This window comes from Nilaparvata lugens, chromosome 3 (assembly GCF_014356525.2).
Source record: "Nilaparvata lugens isolate BPH chromosome 3, ASM1435652v1, whole genome shotgun sequence".
Lineage (NCBI taxonomy): Eukaryota > Metazoa > Arthropoda > Insecta > Hemiptera > Delphacidae > Nilaparvata > Nilaparvata lugens.
The window spans coordinates 8,460,086-8,482,189 of record NC_052506.1 but is presented as its reverse complement, the minus strand read 5'-3'; the positions used below and the strand labels follow the sequence as shown (position 1 = coordinate 8,482,189).

General features: G+C 31.7%; 1 protein-coding gene across 4 annotated transcripts in view; it reads left to right on the top strand.

Annotated features, from left to right (window-relative positions):
- The window catches only part of LOC111063959 (protein O-linked-mannose beta-1,2-N-acetylglucosaminyltransferase 1), a 76,275-nt gene extending 54,866 nt beyond the window's left edge, over positions 1-21,409 (top strand). For 2 of the 4 annotated variants that reach the window (XM_039425328.1, XM_039425327.1), the window contains 4 exons: positions 7,341-7,465; positions 12,945-13,095; positions 16,252-16,364; positions 17,417-21,276. In XM_039425328.1, coding sequence (XP_039281262.1) covers positions 7,341-7,465; positions 12,945-13,095; positions 16,252-16,364; positions 17,417-17,545 — 518 coding nt within the window. In that variant the 3' untranslated portion in view covers positions 17,546-21,276. Of the gene's footprint in view, positions 1-3,268; positions 3,299-7,340; positions 7,466-12,944; positions 13,096-16,251; positions 16,365-17,416 lie in introns of all 4 variants that reach the window. The other 2 variants (XM_039425326.1, XM_039425325.1) reach the window with 2 other exon arrangements.
- Positions 21,410-22,104: the final 695 nt, after the last annotated feature.

Sequence of the window (22,104 nt, the reverse complement as noted above, 5' to 3'; positions counted from 1 at the left end):
CGCACTAGTGCGGAAAAGTGATTCTTTGCAGCCTGCAATCAGTGCACAAATGGTCACTTTTCAGGGTATCTGTAGGAAAAAATTTTTCCTGCACTCCACATTTGCAACATGGCAACACAAAATAGTTGGTGGGTTATTATATGGAGGATTAGTGCACGAAAACAAAAATTATGTTGGTAACAATGACTGTGGTTAGATTTAGATAAGAATCAATTCAATGGCTATCCTACATTTATAATAATAATAAGATCCCAATCTAGAAATCCAAAACAAGAATAATGTTATCTAAATCATAATTAAATAATAACTTATCATCATTAATAATAAATAATGTTTATTTTCTATTGACAGTAATAATTATTTCAACTATAAGCAATGAGAAATGTAGCAAACACACATTATGAAATTCGAATTTTCAGGTTAAATAATTACCGTTCGAAATCCATGTCAATAAAATTAATAAAATAACATTAGAATATACTACAATAAAATATTTTCTGTTCTCTATGTTATTTTATAAATATTTTTTAGTTTACTTATATTATTTTTCGGTAATTTAGTAAGTTAACCATGTCTAAATATCTGAATACTGTTTTTAGTTTGATGAAACGAAGTTAGGTACGATTTTTCCCGCTAGGTCGCGCGCTTGTCGGTTCAGCCCCTCTGCAGTCATCCCAACCGGGCTGTTGGCGTGTATTTTAAATGCGAATTTTTTGTTTTATCTGTATTTTTTCTGATTCTTGAATGAATAAAGATGAGAACTTTGGCTGAGAATTTTCAACTTCAATTGGATTATTAATTTTTAAATGAATTAAGGTTGTTATTAATAACAGCATCACACACACAAACATTTGATGGATTTCATCCATAATTTTATCCAAAATTACCCACTTTCCATATTCAATGGTAACTGTAGGAAAAATTAAATGTGAAATACGTGCACAAAGAAACCATTCCGCCTGAGCCTATGGCTCGGGCGTAAACGTTGAGCCTACGGCTCGGGGCGTAAACGTTTCTTTCGGTGCAGCAAACTATCACTTTGTGCACTAGTTGCACAAATAACTATTGTGTATCTGCCATACGCTAAATAAATAAAACAACTATACAACTGAATCTCCGTTTTATATATTGTTTAAAAACTGGGTAGCAGGATTAAAATATCACCCTGTATATTTCCTCCAGGACTCTTACGGGCGGTCTAGTGTTGTGATGCCACAACTCAACTGATTTTTCTGTATGAATGAAGAAGAAAGTGGATTGCATTGATGCAAAATAATGTTTACTCTTGATTTTTCTGAAACCTGCATTAGCCTATCGATCAAAACTGTGTAAAGGATATAACAGGGTATTTTAGAAACGACTCAATTGAGTATAATCTTCTCTTGGAAATATCGTTAGTTGTCATTCACTGTTGTTTGATATAATTTTTTTTATATGAATTTAGAACTACATCGTGATCAGGAAAACATGTTCTACAGTCTTCGATGAGGAAGTTCAAATAATTTTTTCATCTATGAGTGACCAACCTATCATGAACGCATTATAACGTTTTGGGTCCGGTTTCAAGGATACTTATTAAATCTTATAGACCATTAAACCTGTAGATTAATAAGTGATTTTTTTTTAAATTGAATCTAATAGACCATCAAATAGTTTCAAGTTCCAAGTTTTATTGTTTACATCAGCAATACAACAAAATAATAAAAACATCTCATCAGATACCTATAACTAACAATTTAAAGATACTAGGTCATAATGTATCAATAATACAGTAGAAATTAACTTTAAACTTATAAGTACACAACTCATATCAACATTTTGGAATAATGTAACTGATGATGGAAATGAACATTAACATTTTAAGTTTTAATAAGTGTCCTGGAAACCGATATATGGTAACAGAAACCGGTATATGACATTAAAATTAGACATTTATATTATTGTAAGTTTGATGGAAATTATTAATGCAAATCACGGTAATTTATTTATTAAGTCTTGTACAAATATTACACTTATGTGAGAAGGCACAACATGCTTGATATGATACACAACTATTGGTGGACAACTTATTTAGTTGGTTTCTACCCTTGTATTAATTTCTCACTAGTTCAGCATGTTGCAAACCTTGATAACATCCACATGCTGCTGCACCTCTTAACAATCTGAAAGACTGAAATTTTGTTAAGGGTTCAACTCCTTTAAGGGTTATGACTCTGTCACTGGGTGACCACTTGAGCCGACTCCGCTAAATATCATTTATGAGTTAATAAATCCGTTCCCGGTTGTTCGAAACCCAACTAAAGCTGTAGGTCCACTCATCTCTATCATCTAAGCCTGGAGTTTATGCGGGAATCACATATACACTACACTCTGTGGGTGTAGGAAGAATTAAGTGAGAATCACCGTCAGTCTTTGAGTGTAGAAAAAAATATTTTCCAAGGAAATACTCTCATGCCAATATTTCTATGTAGGCCGAAATAATAAGGTTTATAAAATTCAGCGTCTGTAGATCAGAAATAGATTATTCAAAACTATTACAATGCCAACCGATATTAGTCTAAAAATCTGGTAATTTGTATATTGTTGAGATATTTAAGCGTTCTGCACTAACTTAACTCATCGGTTTAACACTAAAACACTACTTTTTTGTATGAAATGTAATAGAAATTATTGGAAAATACAACAAAATAATCAAATCTACTACATTCCTACTGCTAGTATTATTAAATATAATAATTATTTAATATTTAAAAAAGTCGTGAGATATTACTCATTAATAAAAAATAAATATACTTACTCATCATAATAATATCTACTTCATCAACTTTAGAAATAGGCCTATTCATAGCAAGATTCATTCTATGGCAAGTCAAGTTCTGTTTCTTGTAACATATGAATATGATTTTCTTCATTTTTCAAATGCGTGTAAGTTCATTTCATATACTAAAGTGCAGCCTTCATTTCTTTCGAATTCACAAAAATTAATAGCCTTCTATTGACTAATATTAGATTAAAACATATCAGCTTGTGGATTGGCTAATAATCTATTGTTACAGATACATATACTATAATAATAAATTGATAGCTTTTCATTATATAAATATTATAAAAAAGGGAATATAAGAACCTTTCTGAATGTTGAATACTCTATTGAAACCATTTTGCAAAATGATATTTTAAAGTTAGTGGAGCCGATGTCATGAACTAATCTCTATCAATTTAAGTGCCCTTTACTTATAATGTGAAATATGTTTTTTCCAAATCATAGAGACGGTGATAAAAAGGAAACGATTTAAAGGTCAGACAATAAAACTTGTAATAAATTAGAATAGTAGCATAGATGCAGTACTGTATGCAGTTTTTCATTCCGAGTTCAGTTGCTGAGGATGCCTTATTTTTAATTTGTTTTTGGTTGTAAAATTTAAAATCTTTTGAGTTCAAGTAATTTGAAATTGAGTGCAGCATTCGTTCGAATATTATTTTACAATATGGAGAGGAATTTTGTCTGTTGAAGGAAGTTAGTACACAATATTACACTCATTGATACAATTCAGGAGCATTTCTTTGCCAATTGAAATCTTTAGTAGGCCTACCGTATTCGAAGATCTGGTTCAATAGGCATACACATAGTGTGTGCCCGTTCAATCTTGAGGTAAGCAAATACTGTAGCTCTATAAATGAAAATAAAATTTTATCAAAGCTAGCTAAAATATTTATACATTAGTTTTACTTGGTTAAATTAGATCCAACATGGTTAGTATTCTTGAAATACTTTATGTTAAGTAAGTAACTTAAATATTCAATTTAAGTAAGTCTTATTTCAACTTATTGAAAACTGAAAGTTTCATCTGATTTCCTGTTGCTTGGTATTTAATATCTTTAAAGTTAGCAGAATCCTTGAGGTTTCAAATGAAAAAAGTTATACAGTATGTAAAAGAATACTTTAAAATTCATTTTGCATGAAGCACGTCACCTCTCTAATGGATGTGTTTTATAAATATATATATTTGAAGTTAAATTTGTTTTTAATATCAATTTATATTTTAACAAACTTGATATTTTGCTGGACCTATCCTTTAAATTAATAATTAAAGACTGTCTCGTTTTTTATTGGATTGAAAAAAAAATTTTGTTGCATTCTGCTAAGTGCATCTTACTCTTGTTAAGGAAACTAAATTTACTGGTCTCTACTGAAGACCTGAAAAATCGTTCTCTCATACTATAGGCTATTATGAAAATTATAATAAACGTACATAACCTCTAGACTGTTTTTTCTTTAGGACCAATCTTCAATATAAATCTAAAATTGTTTAGTCACAACATTATCAAAATAATGACTTGATAATGGCATCATATAGCCGTAACATGTAGTGACTAATCAATTTTATAAAGGGTATAAAGATTTATATTTTCATTTATCCTCTAGACTGTGTATTTTAAATTAGGGTTTAATCAGTTTTGGGCGAATGCTTGTTGTTTCTACTTGAATATTGTATGTATTGTCTATGAACAATTGAATGAATAAAACACTTATATTTTATGCAAATACAACAAGTATGAAAGTTAAGAGTCGATTTGAATAAATATTGATCATTGAACAGAGCTTATTCTCAAAGCGCAATAAAGAAAGTTTAAATATTTAACTATTCCCCCTACACACAGACCTGTTGTCTTGTAGGGGTTCCTTTATATATCATTGTACTGTAACTCATTTCTGTATGTAACATTCTGGGAAATAAATTTATTTGATTTGTTTCGATGATAATCTTTTAAGATGTTCTTCCTACAATCTTATGTAGGTTTCCTGAACAAATAACTTGAATTACAGATTCTAAAAATTTCATCAGAAAATCTTAATTTTTGTCACCTATTTGAATAATCTTATGGCGATATTTCTTGTGTTAATCCATTTCCTCTTCAAAATTATTCATTCTCTGACAATTAGAATTTGTCATTTTAAAATCCGTCTCAGTTTGCATCCTCAGTCATTTATTAATTTGATTATTATTTAATTAGTAAATGATTTATTAACTTATTTTTATGTTATTGAACGGTTTTGTTTCGATTCAGTAACATTTATCAAAATAATTAATTTCATATTCTAACTATATTAAAAGTGGGTGTTATAAACATCCCCTATGCATGATAGCATAGTGTAATAATAATCAATAATTTTGCAATTTTATATTCAGATTGGGACGATTCAATATTGATATTTCAAAGAATGAGAATAGCCTGAAAAAACAATAATAACCAAACCAAAAATGTGGATTCTCTTCAAAATATCTAGCCAAATTATAATAGACAAATGCATTTTTAAATGTTTTATCCATCATTAAGTTGAAATTTAATTGGATAATTTCACTAATTTAAATTGGTTTAATCATGAAGCTTTATGTAGTTTTAAGATCTAAAAATCCAATGGAGTGAAATTCATGAGAAAATTATCATTTTTTCATCCACCTTTCATTAGCAATTATCAATTACTTTATTAATATTTGCACTTTAATACTCTATAAAAGTAGTATAAAGCATAACAAAATGACGATTTAAAACTATTTACTCTTCTTTCGACTCAAGAATTCCAATCTAAACAAACCCTGCTATCCACTATCAAAGCTTTGAAAGTTATTTATCGTCTATTTTCTTCTCTGAAGTAAATGTTCAAGAATAAATGCTCATATGCATTTTTTAATAGTCTTATAGTTGTTCAGAAATTAGGGACTTTGAAGCGTACACACGAATCTCATATTTCTCTCTGACTTTTCCTTGATAATATCAAATTCACAATATCACTCCATACAAATTCTTACCATCACAAAGTAAAATCTATTTATACAGAGTGTTTCAGAGAAACGGGACATTTTGAAAGTTAAATAATTTGAAGAAAAACAAATCTTTAAATAAAGTTTTTTATATCATTCAATGGTAAAAATAATGCCATTTTAGAATAAATAAAACCGTAACATTTTTATTTTTTGAAGATGACATCTTGCAGGTATGTTCCTAAGGAAACATTCATGTTGTCTGTTATCACATTGTCCATGCATGGTTTGAAGTAACATTACAACTGGAATTTGAAATCGCTTCTCGAATCTTGCCTTCCAATTCTTCCGTTGATGCTGAATTAAAAGCCAAGATTCGAGAAGCGATTTTCAAATTCCAGTTGTAATGTTACGTCAAACCATGCATGGACAATGTGAAGAAGAGACTACATGAATGTTTCCTTAGGAACATACCTGCAAGATTTCATCTTCAAAAAATAAAAATGTTACGGTATTATTTATTCTAAAATGGCATTATTTTTACTATTGAATGATATGAAAAACTTCATTTTCCTCCACCTACTGTCAAAAGTACTTACTTTACTCCCTGAAACATGATACTAAAGTGTCACTTTTTCGCTCTCGGTACTAAAAAACAGAAAAACTCCCTAGGGAGTAAAAGTGACTCCATTTAAATAACATGGGAAGCATCTCTATTTTAAAAACGTACATTTGGAATAGGTCAGAAGGTCTAAGCTCAGATGAGGAAGCATATAGAGTAGTCATTAAACCAACTAAATTCAATACCTCAACCAGACATTTGATCGATATATAAAATTTATGTTTGTATGCTGAAATTATTATTACAAACTTCATATCACTATACTAGAAAAAATTTATATATTTTTTCTTTTAATCCATGTTATTCAAAATACCAGCCAACGAATAATTATTACTTATTAACTAATCAAATTTGAAACGGGAACTTCATCATAGCTGTAGTTGTGGCTGTCATTGTTGTTACAACTTTAGCCGACAGATAGTGCTGTCGGAGGAGAACTGTGATTACAAGCCAGCTGTTTCTGTTTACTTTTTAGATTATGTTGTAACACATTGTTTGGTCACATACGTTTTTAAAAATTATTTTATTTGCAGTTTTTATAAAAACTTATGTAGGTGGAGGAAAAATGTTGTGTATATCACGAGTGAAAAATGTTTTTTCTCCCTCAGGAAAATTGTTGCCCTCGGCTTCGCCTCGGGCTTCAAACTTTTCCCTCAGGGAGAAAAAACAGCACTTTTCACTCTAGATATACAAATAACTATTAAAGATTTGTTTTACTTGAAATTATTCAACTTTCAAAATTTCCCGTTTCTCTGAAACACTCTGTATAATGGTCACATGCTAGAAAATTCAGAATAGTACCTATGGTACTACTGTTCTTGTTGATTAACTTCAAAAATTAACTTCTCAACTTGTAGCTGCAAAAATTCTCGACTTTTACAAAGCAACTAGTTTTGTGTTTATTAATTTCAAAATGCACAAGAGGGGCCTAATGTATAATCTGTATTATTTAGGAGGAAGCTCTAAGAAAATGAAGCATAATGCTGCGGGCAGCAGTGGACATAGCATTCCGCCGTCGGTCGGCTCTGAAGACTCATCTCAATCGAGTAATCCTGCTTTCGACAAAAAGCCATTCGAGGTAAGAATCATTTCTACTCATTCATACTTACTCATTTATACTCATCATAATCATCCATTCATTAACGTTTGAACTGTCTTTCCCTCTTAATCATTAAGTATAATGAAAGTATAAAGTATTTCGTGTAATGAAAACAATAAATTGTTGAACGTTTTGAGTTTTGCACCAAAAACTAATTGTGTTTTGGCATGAATGTGTTTTTATCCTTTTAACAGAGATTTAGATTTATACAGAGTGACACAGATTAACGGGAACTTTCAAAAACGCCATAAAACATTAGTGGGAAGGGTAAAAATGATTTTATTCAAACTAAAGTTGAAGACTTGCCATTTGAGAATTATTAATATCTATCACTTTTTGACAATTACTTCTTCAAGATGGCTTCCTCCAGAACGAATACACTCTTGAAATCTGTGTTGACGATTTCTCATTGATCGCTGCAACTTCTGCGTTTCCTGGTCCCATGATCTGTCCTCCTGCGATTTTCTGTTTGTAGAGCTATCCGAAATCAAACGTTTTCACAACTTGGCCAATAACTGTGGTTGAATCATAACAGACAATTCATAATGAAATTAACAATATCCCAGCTGAAATGTTGCAGTAATCGTTCAGGAGTCTCAACACAGATTTCAAGAGTGTATTCGTATTTGTCAAAAAGTGATAGATGTTAATAATTATTCTTAAATGGCAAGTCTTGAACTTTAGTTTAAATAAAATCATTTTTGCCCTTCCCACGAATGTTTTATGGCGTTTTTAAAAGTTCCCGTTGTTCTGTGTCACCCTGATTTACCCCGTGTACTATGATTTATCCGATTCTCAACATGATCTGCATAACTGAGGTCTGAGGCTTAGTTGCACAGAAGCCTGATTAATTTTAATCGAGATTAAATGCCTCGAGAACCAATCAGAGAAGCCTTAATTCCAAAAAAGCCTTATATTGCTTCTTCTGATATTTAATCGATTTTAAAACTCAACAAGCTTTTGTGCAACCGGGCCTGTAACTTATAAAAAATTTGAATAAATTAAGAGTCATTCTATTAAATACAGTTAATTTCCTAAAAAACAACTGTATCAAATAAATTAAGAGTAATGTTTAGGCTATTTCCTGACTGTGTTTCTTGCATTGGATTCGCATCAAACTTCAAGTAATCTACCATGCAATGGTTTTATTTAACTTAAACAAAAATAGTCAATATGAGAAAACGTTCCTTAATACTATAGACCTATATGGACAGTATCTTCAATAAATACATAACGCAAAACCATACTTCTAAAATAATTTAGACCAATACTGTATTGAACTAAAATTCTGTAATAGTAATACAGAAAAAATGTAAATTAAATACCTCTCAACATCAATTTGTTCTATAACTGGATAAAGTCAATGTTGACCATAACATATCATAGTGCATATAATTTGTCTCAAATATACCTGGTAACGTGTTTATCTGTCCCATAATTGACCGAGCGAAGTGAGGTCTAAGATTTAAGTCGACGGTTTTGCATTTCTCTTTATGTTTATATTTTATATTTATGTTCCGCATTTATGGTGAAATGCGATAATAGATTTTCATGAAATTTGACAGGTGTGTTCCTATTTGAATTTCGCGTCGACGTATATTTATGAGGTTCTTGAAATTGGCATTTTAAGGATAATACAAAAAGATAAGTAGTCTCCTTCGAACGCCAATATTACAGTAAAAATCAGACTATAGAAATATTAATCATAATTCAGCTGTCGAGTTGATTATTAATTGCATGCAATTGATATCTCAATGTGAAGGTGGGTTTTCGTTTGTGCGTAAATGCGTATTTGTGCGTCGTCGACCATGACAGTGCAAGGATCTCAGATTGGGAAGATTTCAATTTGTCTGAATAACCTTAAATATTATTTTTAATTATGCTTTAATGAGGGAGGTTGAGTTTATACTTTCAAATAACAATTTGTTTATACTATTAAAAATCTTTTTATTCTAGAATAATAAAGACAAATAATAAAAAGTTATTTGTTCAGCTGTTTTACCTCACTTGAAATTTGGACAATATGAATGTCAACAATGCTTGTCGCCGTCGACTGCGGAAGTTTACGCACAAACGAAAATGCACCTCAACTTGGTGAAAAATCAGCTGTCGTGTGGACTAGTAATTGAATGCAATGATGCATACAATCAATAACTGAAAGTAACATAGTATTTTCACTCGACCTTTCTCTGCTTTCAACTCGGGTTGACCGGTTGATAGTATGTCTTGAAGGAGATTAGCTTTTGATGTTAGCATTTTTGTTGCACCAACTGCAACAGCTATTAGCCGTTTTCACACCGATATCTCACGACATACAGACAGGATTTACTCTGATGGACAGTATCGGAGGAGGCTGTGGTTTATAACTGCGCTAGGTCTACTGTTCACAGAACTACTAGTTATCAAATCAAATCAATTTTTTTACTTTCCTTGCCCTATTACCATAGGTAAGGAAAGTATTGCTTTCCAAAAAAATTTAATGTACTCTAATTTCATGTTTCCTATACGTTATAAGGTCCCCTGAGTCCAAAAACATGATTTTTACTTTCCTTGCCCTACTACCATAGGTAAGGAAAGTATTGCTTTCAAAAAAAAATTAAGGTACCCCAATTTCAAGTTTTCTATACGTTTCAAGGTCCCCTGAGCCAAAAACATGATTTTTGGGTATTGGTCTGTGTGTGTGTATGTGTGTATGTGTGTGTGTGTGTATGTCTGTGAACACGATAACTCCATTCCTAATTAACCGATCGACTTGTAATTTTAAACTTAAGGTCCCTATACCATGAGGACCCGACAATAAGAAATTCAATAAAATTCAATTCAAGATGGCGGAAAAAATGGCGGATAATTACTAAAAAACCATGTTTTTCACGTTTTTCTCGAAAATGGCTCTAACGATTTTCTTCAAATTTATATCATGGATAGCTATTTATAAGACCTATCAACTAGCATAAGCCTCATTTCTGGGAAAATTTCAGGAGCTCCGTAATATTCTTGAGAAAAATGGCGGAAAATGACTAAAAACCATGTTTTTCACGGTTTTCTCGAAAACGGCTCCAATTTTTTTTTCAAATTTATACCATGGATAGCTATTTTTAAGCCCTATCAACTGGCATAAGTTTCATTTCTGGGAAAATTTCAGGAGCTCCGAAATATTCTTGAGAAAAATGGCGGATAATGACTAAAAATCCATGTTTTTCACCGTTTTCTCGAAAACTGCTCTAACGATTTACTTCAAATTCATACCATGGATAGATATTCATAAGCACTATCAACTGGCATGAGTCTCATTTCTGGGAAAATTCCATGAGCTCCGTAATATTCTTGAGAAAAATGGCGGATAATTACTAAAAAACCATGTTTTTCACGATTTTTTCAAAATAACTTGACCGATTTTTTTCAAATTCATACTCTGTATAGTTATTTATCAGCTCTATTAACTGGCATGAGTTTCCTTTCTGGGAAACTAATGGGGGGTCCACCCCATCCTTGAGAAATGGACTTTGTAACCTCCTTCTCGTGCATGAGGTAGGTAGGTAGAGCAGTTCATAAAAAGAACACATAGTCGAGATATTTCATCTGTAGAACAGCTGTTTTGACGACTTTAAAAAAATGACGACTAAAAAAATCATTGAATTTCACAATTTACACAAAGGAAAAAGTACTCTGAAAACAATTATATATACACATATACCTAAGTCTGATCGTAGTTTCGAATATGAGCAAGGAAAGTTGTGTGAGTGTACCACACCAGATTTTTGGGTATTGGTCTTTATGTGTGTGTGTATGAGTGTATGTTTATTTATTTATTCATATGCAAATACAACTCAGGTAAAAACAACAGGCATTTGCCCAAAACTGCTTCAAACCTTAATTTGGAATACAGTCTAAAGGTTATGTTACTTACGTAACTTAAATGATAATTCGTACACAATTTTGAGTCCAAAAAATGTATCTACTACAATTTTGAATTTATTAGATTGATCAATTTCCAAATACGAATAAAAAAAAACTTGTGCGTCTGTGTACACGATATCTCATCTCCCAATTAACGGATTGACTTGAAATTTGGAACTTGAGGTCCTTACATTATAAGGATCCGACACGAACAATTTCGATCAAATGCGATTCAAGATGGCGGCTAAAATGGCGAAAATGTTGTGAAAAACAGGGTTTTTCAAGATTTTCTCAAAAACGGCTTCAACGATTTTGATCAAATTTATACTAAAAATAGTCATTGATAAGCTATATCAACTGCCACAAGTCCCATATCTGTAAAAATTTCAGGAGATCCGCCCCATCTATGCAAAGTTTGATTTTAGATTCTCAATTATCAGGCTTCAGATACAATTTAAACGAAAAATTTCGAGTGGAAAAGATTGAGCACGAAAATCTCTACAATTAATGTTCATTAACATTTTTACCTAAAATTGAAATAAGCTCGAAATTCGAGAAAAAGTGATTATCTCAATTGCAAACGGTTGTCAACTGTTGATTCTATTAAATCATTCACTATGAAGAGATAGCAGACCTCGTGTGTTTCGAGCGTAATTGTCCTGTCACCAGCTGGCTCAGATCTTTGAAAAGTAGTAGACTTGAGATGCGCGGGAGCATTAGCGTCAGGTGATCAATTTTCATAACGGCAAGGAAAGTTGTGTGAGAGCGCCACACCAGATTTTTTCGTCATAACAAAGATATTACAATAAAAAATATTAGTTACTAGCCGTCAGGCTCGCTTCGCTCGCCATATCCGTCTAGGATATGTTAGGACAATCCAGTCGGGGGTCCAGACTAAACGTCTGGCTAAACGGATATGGCGAGCGAAGCGAGCCTGACGGCTAGAAATATAATATTCCCAGGATTGAAGTAGCAGTGCCCAATCAATTTTTCCGCGATAAATGCATTTAAATCTTCAACTTGGTGCCAACCTAACAAAGTCAACTCAACTTAATGCCAACCTGACAAAATTATTAATTTAGTTGCCAGTTAACAACTGTTTCGAAGAGGTACTCTATCTAGATTATAGTTCTATAGTAACATATGATATGGAAATTTCAATTATAATTAAGAGATTGGGAGAAGAAGAATATACATGCTAAAAGACGAACTTTAAACCCTTAAAAAAAACCCTTAGAGTTAAAATATTGCCAAAAGATTTCTTAGTGCGCCTCTAAAGGGCCAACTGAACATACCTACCAAATTTGAACGTTTTTGGTTTGGTAGATTTTCAGTTATGCGAGTGAGTGAGTGAGTGAGTTAGTGAGTGAGTGCCATTTCGCTTTTATATATATAGAAGATTATGAAAGATAAAGTATTGATTGTAAACTACCTTAAATGGGATCAAAATTACCTTGAAGAAATTGAAGACAGTTTACTTTCAGAAAGTTGCCGGCTTGACAAAGTAATTGTATTTATTTTATTCATGATGTATTAATATTATATTTATTTATTTTGATAGGAGCCAATGCCAGTGCTGACAATGGAACAGAATGAGAAGGAAAGGGCAGCTCCTTCTCCGTATTGTGACTTCTGCCTCGGTGACGCTGAGATCAACAAAAAATCTGGCCAACCCGAAGAGCTTGTCTCTTGCTCCGATTGTGGTCGTTCAGGTAACTCATATATAAAATGAACTTTAGTGAATTCCACGTTATGATGGCAGTGTTTGATTAGAAATTGTATTGCTATCCTTGTCTATCATCCAACAAAGCGGAAACACTATCTCTTTCTCGCTTTGCTCTGTTGCAGATCGTCTTATAACAATGTAGATTTAATAATCAATTAACAAAATATTACATCTTAATTGTGAAAATTCATAAAGACATTATTGAAAAATAAAATATCTTGTTTGATAAAATATAGTTGGTTATTTTAAACGAGAATGAACCGTTAATATTACATCAATAAACCTGTATCAGCTACCGTCTATAGAAGGCATTGACAAGACTGAGGATCGGCAACGTTTTTCTCCTATCTTTCTCCACTGCCATTATAACGTGGACCTCACTATAGTTGGATATCAGCTTTACTAGCCTTTAGTTCGAATATATGTCTTTTAAATCCCACTTTATTCCAGAAGAATCTTGTATTTTGTATGCAAGATTCTTCTAGGTTAAAGAAGTGACTTGACTAGTCTTAGAAATTAAAAATCAAAGTACCATTTCAACTATTTATTTTGAAATAAATAGATTGTTTAAAGGGTATTTGATTTTTAATTTTTATGTACATATAAGTAGAAGACCTAAACAAAAAAGTGAACATAGACATTGTATACTATGATATTGGAGTCAGTCCTTGTTGTCATTTTCTGTATGAAAATAATATATCATTGCTATTAAAAAAAATGAACTTAATCTGATAATCTGATTTTCAACTTCAATTGAATTGTATTCGAAATCAATGTTGAAATTTAATTATATTCCTATGCTGAGATTCCCTTGCTGGAAGATTCTACCTCACCTGAATATATCATTTCAAGTCATCAATTGGCTTTACGACTGTCATACTTCAGGTGGGACCGATAGTTTAACGTGCCTATCCGATAACTCGGGAGTTACCTGGTTAAAAACGTGTGGTGAAAAACATTTGTGGGTTTGAACCCTGAAACTCTAGGCTGTTAAGCAAACAATCTATCTACAAGGTTGGGCAGGGAGGTATGTATGATTTAAAATAACAGTTTCACACTCATTTTTAAACGAAACTCAAAATTTAATTTTTTAGTGTGTACCTTGGATGTTGCCATTGTAAAAATTAAAGAGGAAAAAATGAAAAACATTGATTATGTACGAAAAAAACATTTGTTAAAAGCTGTCCATTTTTGTCCATACACTCCTGTAGACGTTGTGAGAAGTTGTCCATACTCCTCTGAAGTATTACACGTGGTACCGCTTGAATTTCTTGTGTTATTGTTTCACTCAGGGCTTCAAGGGTTCGTGGTTTGTTGATGTATACTCGTGCTTTTAGGTAGCCCCATAGGCCCTTAATTTTTTCGAGAAAACGGTCGAACTGTCACTGTAAATACGGATCGTTACCTATCGATGCTGCGTGATTTTTTCTGCCAAATTGAGAAGACGACGTATCAACGTGAATACTGTATGGTTTCAACAAGATGGGGTGACATGCCATACATCGAGAGCAGCTATGGAATTTCTAAGGCAGACCTTCCCTGGACGCCTCATTTCGTTGCGTGGAGATGTGGAGTGGCCTCCTCGGTCACCGGACCTGTCACCTTGTGACTATATTTATGGCGCTACCTAAAAGCTCGTACTGAGGCGTTGAGAGGATTAGTGACTCAAAAGGGTCTTCAGGAGCAACCCAGGAGGGAGAGGCCTGAGAGGACGTCCGAGAAAGCGTTGTCTGGAGGACGTGGAGGACGACATTAGGAAGCTGGGTGTCAGGGGATGGAGACGTAAGGGTGCGCGTTAGAGACGAATGGAGAGGTTTTTTGAAGGAGATCAAGGCTCTGAATGAGCTGTAGCGCCAAGAAGTAGTAGTAGTAAAAGCACGTGTATGCATGAACAAATCACAAACCATTGAACAATAACACAAGAAATTCGAGCGGTACCACGTGCAATAATTCAGAGGAGTATGGACAACTTCTCACAACGTCTACAGGAGTGTATGGACAAAAATGGAAAGCCTTCAACTGATGTTTTTTCGTACATAATCAATGTTTTTACTTTCCTTGCCCTATTACCATAGGTAAGGAAAGTATTGCTTTCCGAAAAAAATTAAGGTACCCCAATTTCTAAATTTCTATACGTTTCAAGGTCCCCTGAGTCCAAAACACTGGTTTTTGGGTATTGGTCTGTGTGTGTGTGTGTGTGTGTATGAGTGTATGTGCGTCTGTGTACACGAAATCTCATCTCCCAATTAACGGAATGACTTGAAATTTGGAACTTAAGGTCCTTTCACTATAAGGATCCGACACGAACAATTTCGATCAAATGCAATTCAAGATGGCGGCTACAATGGCGAAAATGTTGTCAAAAACAGGGTTTTTCGTGATTTTCTCGGAAACGGCTCCAACGATTTTGATCAAATTCATACCTAAAATAGTCATCGATAAGCTCTAACTGCCACAAGTCCCATATCTGTAAAAATTTCAGGAGCTCCGCCCCATCAATGCAGATAGATTCCCAATTATCAGGCTTCAGATACAATTGAATAAAAAAAAATCAAGTGGAGTAGATTGAGCATGAAAATCAATGTTCAGTAACATTTTCACCTAAAATTGAAAATAAGCTTTAAATTCGAGAAAATGTGATTATTCAATTGCAAATTATTGTTGATTTTATTAAATCATTCACTATGAAGAGATAGCAGACCTCATGTGTGTCTCCAGCGTTATTGCCCTGTCACCAGCTGGCTCAAATATTTGAATAGTAGACTTGAGATGCGCCACACCAGATTTTTAATTTATTCCTCTTCAATTTTTATAATGCAACATCCAAGTTACACACTCAAAAATGAGTTTTGAGTTTCGTTTAAAAATAAGTGTGTAACTGTTATTTCAAATCATCCATACCTCCCTGACCAATCCTGTATTAGACCATGTATCACTCCGAAATCAATGTTGTCTGTATTCTTTACCTTTGTACTGTCATAAATAAATAGCCTCATCACGTTGTTCGCACTTATGATCAGATAATTACTATTTCTATCAAGATCTTGAAACTTTTTGTCAATATCCTCCGGTAATTTTGTATAAGTGTATTTCTGAATATTCTATTTTATTTTATATGATTCTTAATTATTTTCATTTGCAGGTCACCCGACGTGCTTGCAGTTCACTTCCAACATGATAATATCTGTGAGGAAATACAGATGGCAATGCATAGAGTGCAAATGTTGTTCCGTTTGTGGAACCTCTGACAATGATGTAAGTTTCCTCACATCTTGGTTTATTGAAGATAGTAGGCTAATATAATTTTATAATTTCCTATAATTTCAATCTCTAGTACTTAATAAATAGTGTGGTAGTTGATTAGGCACCCGTTAATGTGATTTTATTCGTTTATTTAAAGAACGCTGTCAGCTCCTAAAATCCATTGCTTCATCGATATTTCAATATTTGTTGGAAAAATACAGCATCAATAACACATTTTTTCCTCTTCTCTGATTGATTCTCGTTGTATTTAACGGTGACGTCATTAAATTTAGATGTCATTTAATCATCGTTATAATTTAACATACTTTTGTGCAACTGGTTCTTTCTCAGAATGTTGTGGTCTGGGGCACATGGTCTGTATTTGTACATCTTACTATCAGTCTCTTAACAGGCCTAATAATATTTCTCTCATAATTACTATGCGTTCATTGTAAATTTTATGTTTTTTTTTGTGTAGCTGAGAAGTTGATATTGTGGTAATTATTCATATTGAATGAAAAAGACTAAGAAATTGTCAAAAAACCACAGATTTATTGATACCTAGAAAGACCGGTATCGGTTATTACACCATTGTCAATCTCTGATAAACTGTTTCGTCGTAAATTTGCGATTGTTTATCAGACTAAGATATTGTCAAAAAACCACAGATTTATTGATAGTACTTAGAAAGACCGGTCTCGGTTATTACACCATTGTCAATCTCTGAAAAACTGTTTCGTCGTAAATTTGCGACTTTATCAGAGATTGACAATGGTGTAATAACCGAGAACGGTCTTTCTTCTTCTTCTTCTTCTTCTTCTTCTTCTTCTTCTTCTTCTTCTTCTTCTTCCTCTTCTTCTTCTTCTTCTTCTTCTTCTTCTTCTTCTTCTCTGTCTCTCCCCACTATGCCTTCACAGCGACGGTCTTTCTAAGTATCAATAAATCTGTGTTTTTTGACAATTTCTTAATCTTTTTCATTCAATATATTTTATGTAATAAATAGCTTATATCTTGCTGATGAATGTTTATTGTAACTTATGAATGTTTGTGTTGTAATTTGACAGGACCAACTTCTGTTCTGTGACGATTGCGACAGGGGCTATCACATGTACTGCTTGGCTCCTCCGCTCTCCTCTCCCCCCGAGGGATCCTGGAGTTGCCGCCTCTGTATTTCTGTATTTCATTCCAAGTGAATCAAATCATCTATGTATTCTCTATATTTGTCAGATGTACAGTGGAACATTCTTTTAATTAACAGGGTATTATTTCGAAAGCTAAGAATTCAAGCTGTTGGCCTAAGATCAATTAGACAACACAGATAATATATTAATACTTTTATTTTAGAGGAAACCCCACTACATTAAGAATCTACTTCTTGAATGTGGCAGTTATTAGTATTGAAAAGTAATATTCAGCATTATTTCAGGAAATGTGTTTCCGTCTTCAAATTCGTACAAGCGTCTTCAGCATGGTATTAATTTAAGTCGATATTATATTTAAATTACATTAAATAGATTTAGTTTCACTGATCTCAAATTCAGAATCAAAATACTTTGAAATTTGTTTGAATTAACAGATTTTCTGCAATTTTAAGAATTTAACTCATTATAGCAGGAGACTACCGGTGTCAAATAATTTGTTTATGCAGCTTTGCGTTACAGTATTAAAAATCACTGCTTCCAGGAAGTTAATAATTTATTCTATCAATCCTATGTAATTTTATTTCTCAAATTAAGAGGCTTCACTTTTTTATAAAATTCAAGCTAGACTTGGTTTATAATAATTTACTCTATCAAACCTATTTAATTAAATTTCTCAAATTAAGAGGCTTCACTTTTTTATAAAATTCAACCTAGACTTGGTTTATGATAGAGTTCTCAATATCTTTTATCCTAGATATGAGTGATCATAAATGTGTATAATTTCTTGAAGAAATGTGTCCACTGTATATTAAATTTATAATAATTTGACGTTGTCGATCGATGTTGTCAACTATAGATAGATGTTCAGTAGTGTAAGCTGTTCAATGTTCTCAATTTATTAGATTCTATGTTCATCTTCTCATTTTATATCGAATCAATTTCTCAAATTGAAATTGCTTCTAGTCCTATATATGTATTGACTTTTCTGTTTTGAATCAGTATTGTTTGGAGTTGATTAAAGTATGTGAGACACACAACATATTATGTGTTTGTTTCTATTAAAATAGCTTAGATTACTGTATTGTAATAGCTCATTGTTCACAGCAGCTTGTAAGATTTTTCTTTATGCTGTTGATAAACTTACATTTTAAGAATAATCAGTCTAGATCGACTTCATTATTTGTTTCTTATTCTATTATATTTCACTTTGAATGTATTCAACATTATTCGTCAAGTTGTCGGAAAATTGAAGAAATCCGTTCTTCATAAATACAATTTCAAACAATCAATTTTTTAGTTACATCTCGATGAGTTTCCATACAGTTTCTCTAAATTAATATTGTGGGAAGAAATCAGCACTCCAACAATGATTAGATTTGTTTTATATTGCTATTGAATTCCTCACGATCAATAATAACTGTAGAGATTCAGAAGAATTGAAGAGAACTGAATAGTTTTCAACTTCATGCTATTAACATGGATTAATTACTGATCTATTACTTGAAATTCACTAGAATAATATGTTCAAATGGTTGTCATTAGATCTCATCGAATGTTTTGTCCTTATTAATTTATCACTGTTGGAGAAATATGTATGTGTTGGAAGAAATATATTCTTCCAAATTTTTGAGCTTTAAAATATTGCACGATCTGGACTCAAAGCATGAAACTTGATTATTCTTTAGTATTTGATAGGAAACCTCATTTAATAATGACATTGAATCATGTTATTGAATCCCAACGTGACGCTGTTTCATACAAGTATTGCTGTAATCGAAACCTCAATTCCAGAGGGCATTGTATGTAGTTCTACATGTGTATTGCATAGTTTCAACATGCATCTAATATCCAAGATTGTCAAGTGTTCATTTAAATGTTTGGCAAACTCAAGCATATTTATGGTTCTATTAAAATTAGCGCACATATAATTGATTTATGAATAATTTTCGAGCATTAAACCAAAACTGGCTTGACCAAATGAGATCATTTTAGTTAATAATTCCTTGTTTACTTATGTTTTCTGCAGAATTTTATTATATTATATTTCTCCTTATGAGTAATTCATTTATCAGCAATTTTTCTTTTCTTGTCAGTCATATCTACAACTAGAATCTCAAAAAGTAATATTTTTCTTTCAGCAATAAAGATTGAACTGATAATTTGTATTTTAAAGTGATTTTTCAAATCAAATGATAATTTATTAGACTGACAAGGATACTTTAAGCTTACTTTAGTGAATCTTTTACGTTATATTGCATTTAGTGCACACGTTCAATTTAGTATTTGTACTTAATTCTTATTCTCACTGAAATTATTTTCATACTTCCTAGTGTAAAAGCAATTGTAAAAATATTTTTTTATTATGGGTATTGAATTTATCATGTGTAGAGCTTTTGATGTAATAGAGAGTAGTTGTAATGAATTTTTATAATGTTATATAATATTTTTGTTGAAAGACAAGCTAAATTTTATAAAGTTGAATCGGGACATTTTTATATATTTTAGCGCCAATTATGAATTTGGTGCATATTAACAATATTTCTTCTCTTAGGAATGTCTGTTTTCATTGTTCAATTTTCTCGATTAAATTATTATTGTTCTGGTGTTTTTAATATCAATTGAAATTTTTTAAGTGTAATTTCTAATAATGAATGTTGTATATCGTTTTCAATATTTATTGTAGGAGGAAATGTAAATAAATGCAAATCTCTCATCCTATTGTTTGAAGGTATAAAATTGACCCTCTTTCAGCTAATAAATGTATTTTCACTATTCTAATAACATTAATTTATATTTTAAATCATTTGATCTTTTCTTTGATCTATTCAACATTTACCTATTTCTTAGCAGCTTTTTGTCTTGACTGTAAAAACAGTTGCAATAGAGAGAGTGGAAAATATTTGTCTTCCTTGTCTATTATTATGATCTATTTCATCAATTTCGAGCAGCTCTTCCAGCACTAGGCTTTTAGTTTATGTGTGTTTCCGCTACCTGTTGGTGATATTTTAAGCACAACAATATTTTTAAAATTCCCAGGAATTATTTTCTATGAACTGTACTTGAAATGCAATTATCATTATTCAAACTCTGAAATATTTCTTCTAGATTTAGTTTAGCTGTAGTAAGCACATACTTTCCAGAGGCACCTATATGTAACCCCAATTCATTGATTTTCACATTTAATGTAGAAAAAACAATATCTCTTCCAATGATTAATGGCTTTCAATACAAATTGTTTCAAAATTTGAATAAACGTCAAAACTTTGTTATTAAATCAAAGTAGGACTAGATTCAAATTCGTTCTTCCCAGTGAATTTTCCCAAATTTCGAGAGAGCTTTGTGTTTTCTTTGAATGTTGAATGTATTTTATACTAATATTAGTGAGTAAGAGGATAGAGATAATTGTACTATAATGGATACCTAGAAGGGAGAATATTTGACCATTATGTGTTAGCACAATATTTCATAGCTATGGTATTAGATCATAAATTAAATGGTATGAATATCAATGAGTTGATTGAAGTTTTCCCATTTCAAATTATTTTAGGGTTTGTGCCATAATTTGAATTTAATAAACTTGATTTTCAAGTAGGTTCATGTTTTCAAGTGAAGTGTTGAAGTATAATTATTCTATAATAAAATATCCATGGTCCTTTGTGGTGCTATTTGTAAATGCATCAATGTCCCCCATAGCTGAAGTTTCTTTAGAATGATTATATTAATGAGCGAATTGAATTTTTATCATATAATTGATGGAGTAGCATTAAATATTTGTCTAGTTATTCCGGTGAGTTTATTATTGATATAGTTCCTAATCTTGTTTCAATATAAACTATTGCCTGATATTTTCAGCACTGTCGTAACTTTGTACTGTATCAGTAACTCGAGATTAAATGTGTAATTGATCCATGTAAACATGTTTTGCTAATTTCGTTCAATATTCTTCTAAACAACAATATCTAGTCTTATTAAAATAAGCAATGTATGCGTTGCAGCTGAAGAAAAATTACATGGACAATGACAAAGTTCTAGGTTGTAGAACATTACGAAAGGGATTATAAAAATTACTGTATTTAAAAATGATGTGGTATAAAGGTAGGCGCACACAGATCGTCATCCAATTCAAATTCAAATTTATTCAAGTAAGTCACAATACATTCCGGTCTATACACGAATCTACAATAAATTACAGTACAACATCTAATTATGCAACAAATTTCACATATTATGAAAACTTATTAATTACAATGAAGATTGAATGGAACATTAGAATATTGATAATATAGTATTGTAATGCAACTACATAAATCAGCGGTGTTTCAACAATGAATAAATGATAACTTCAATGAATAAATATATACCCCACTATAAATTATATGTGTTGGGGTATAAGTAATTAGTTGCTTATTGCGTGTTATAATTACTATTTACAAACTTCATTCACTGATATAGGATTAAAGTTTTTTATAATAAAATTAGTAAAAATTTATAATACAAACAAAATTATGAAATTAGTAGATAAATATTAATATTCTACTAAGGATAATAATAAGAAAGGTTATTTTAGAAAAATGAAAAACAGTAAAGAGAAGAATGAAGAATAAATAGTT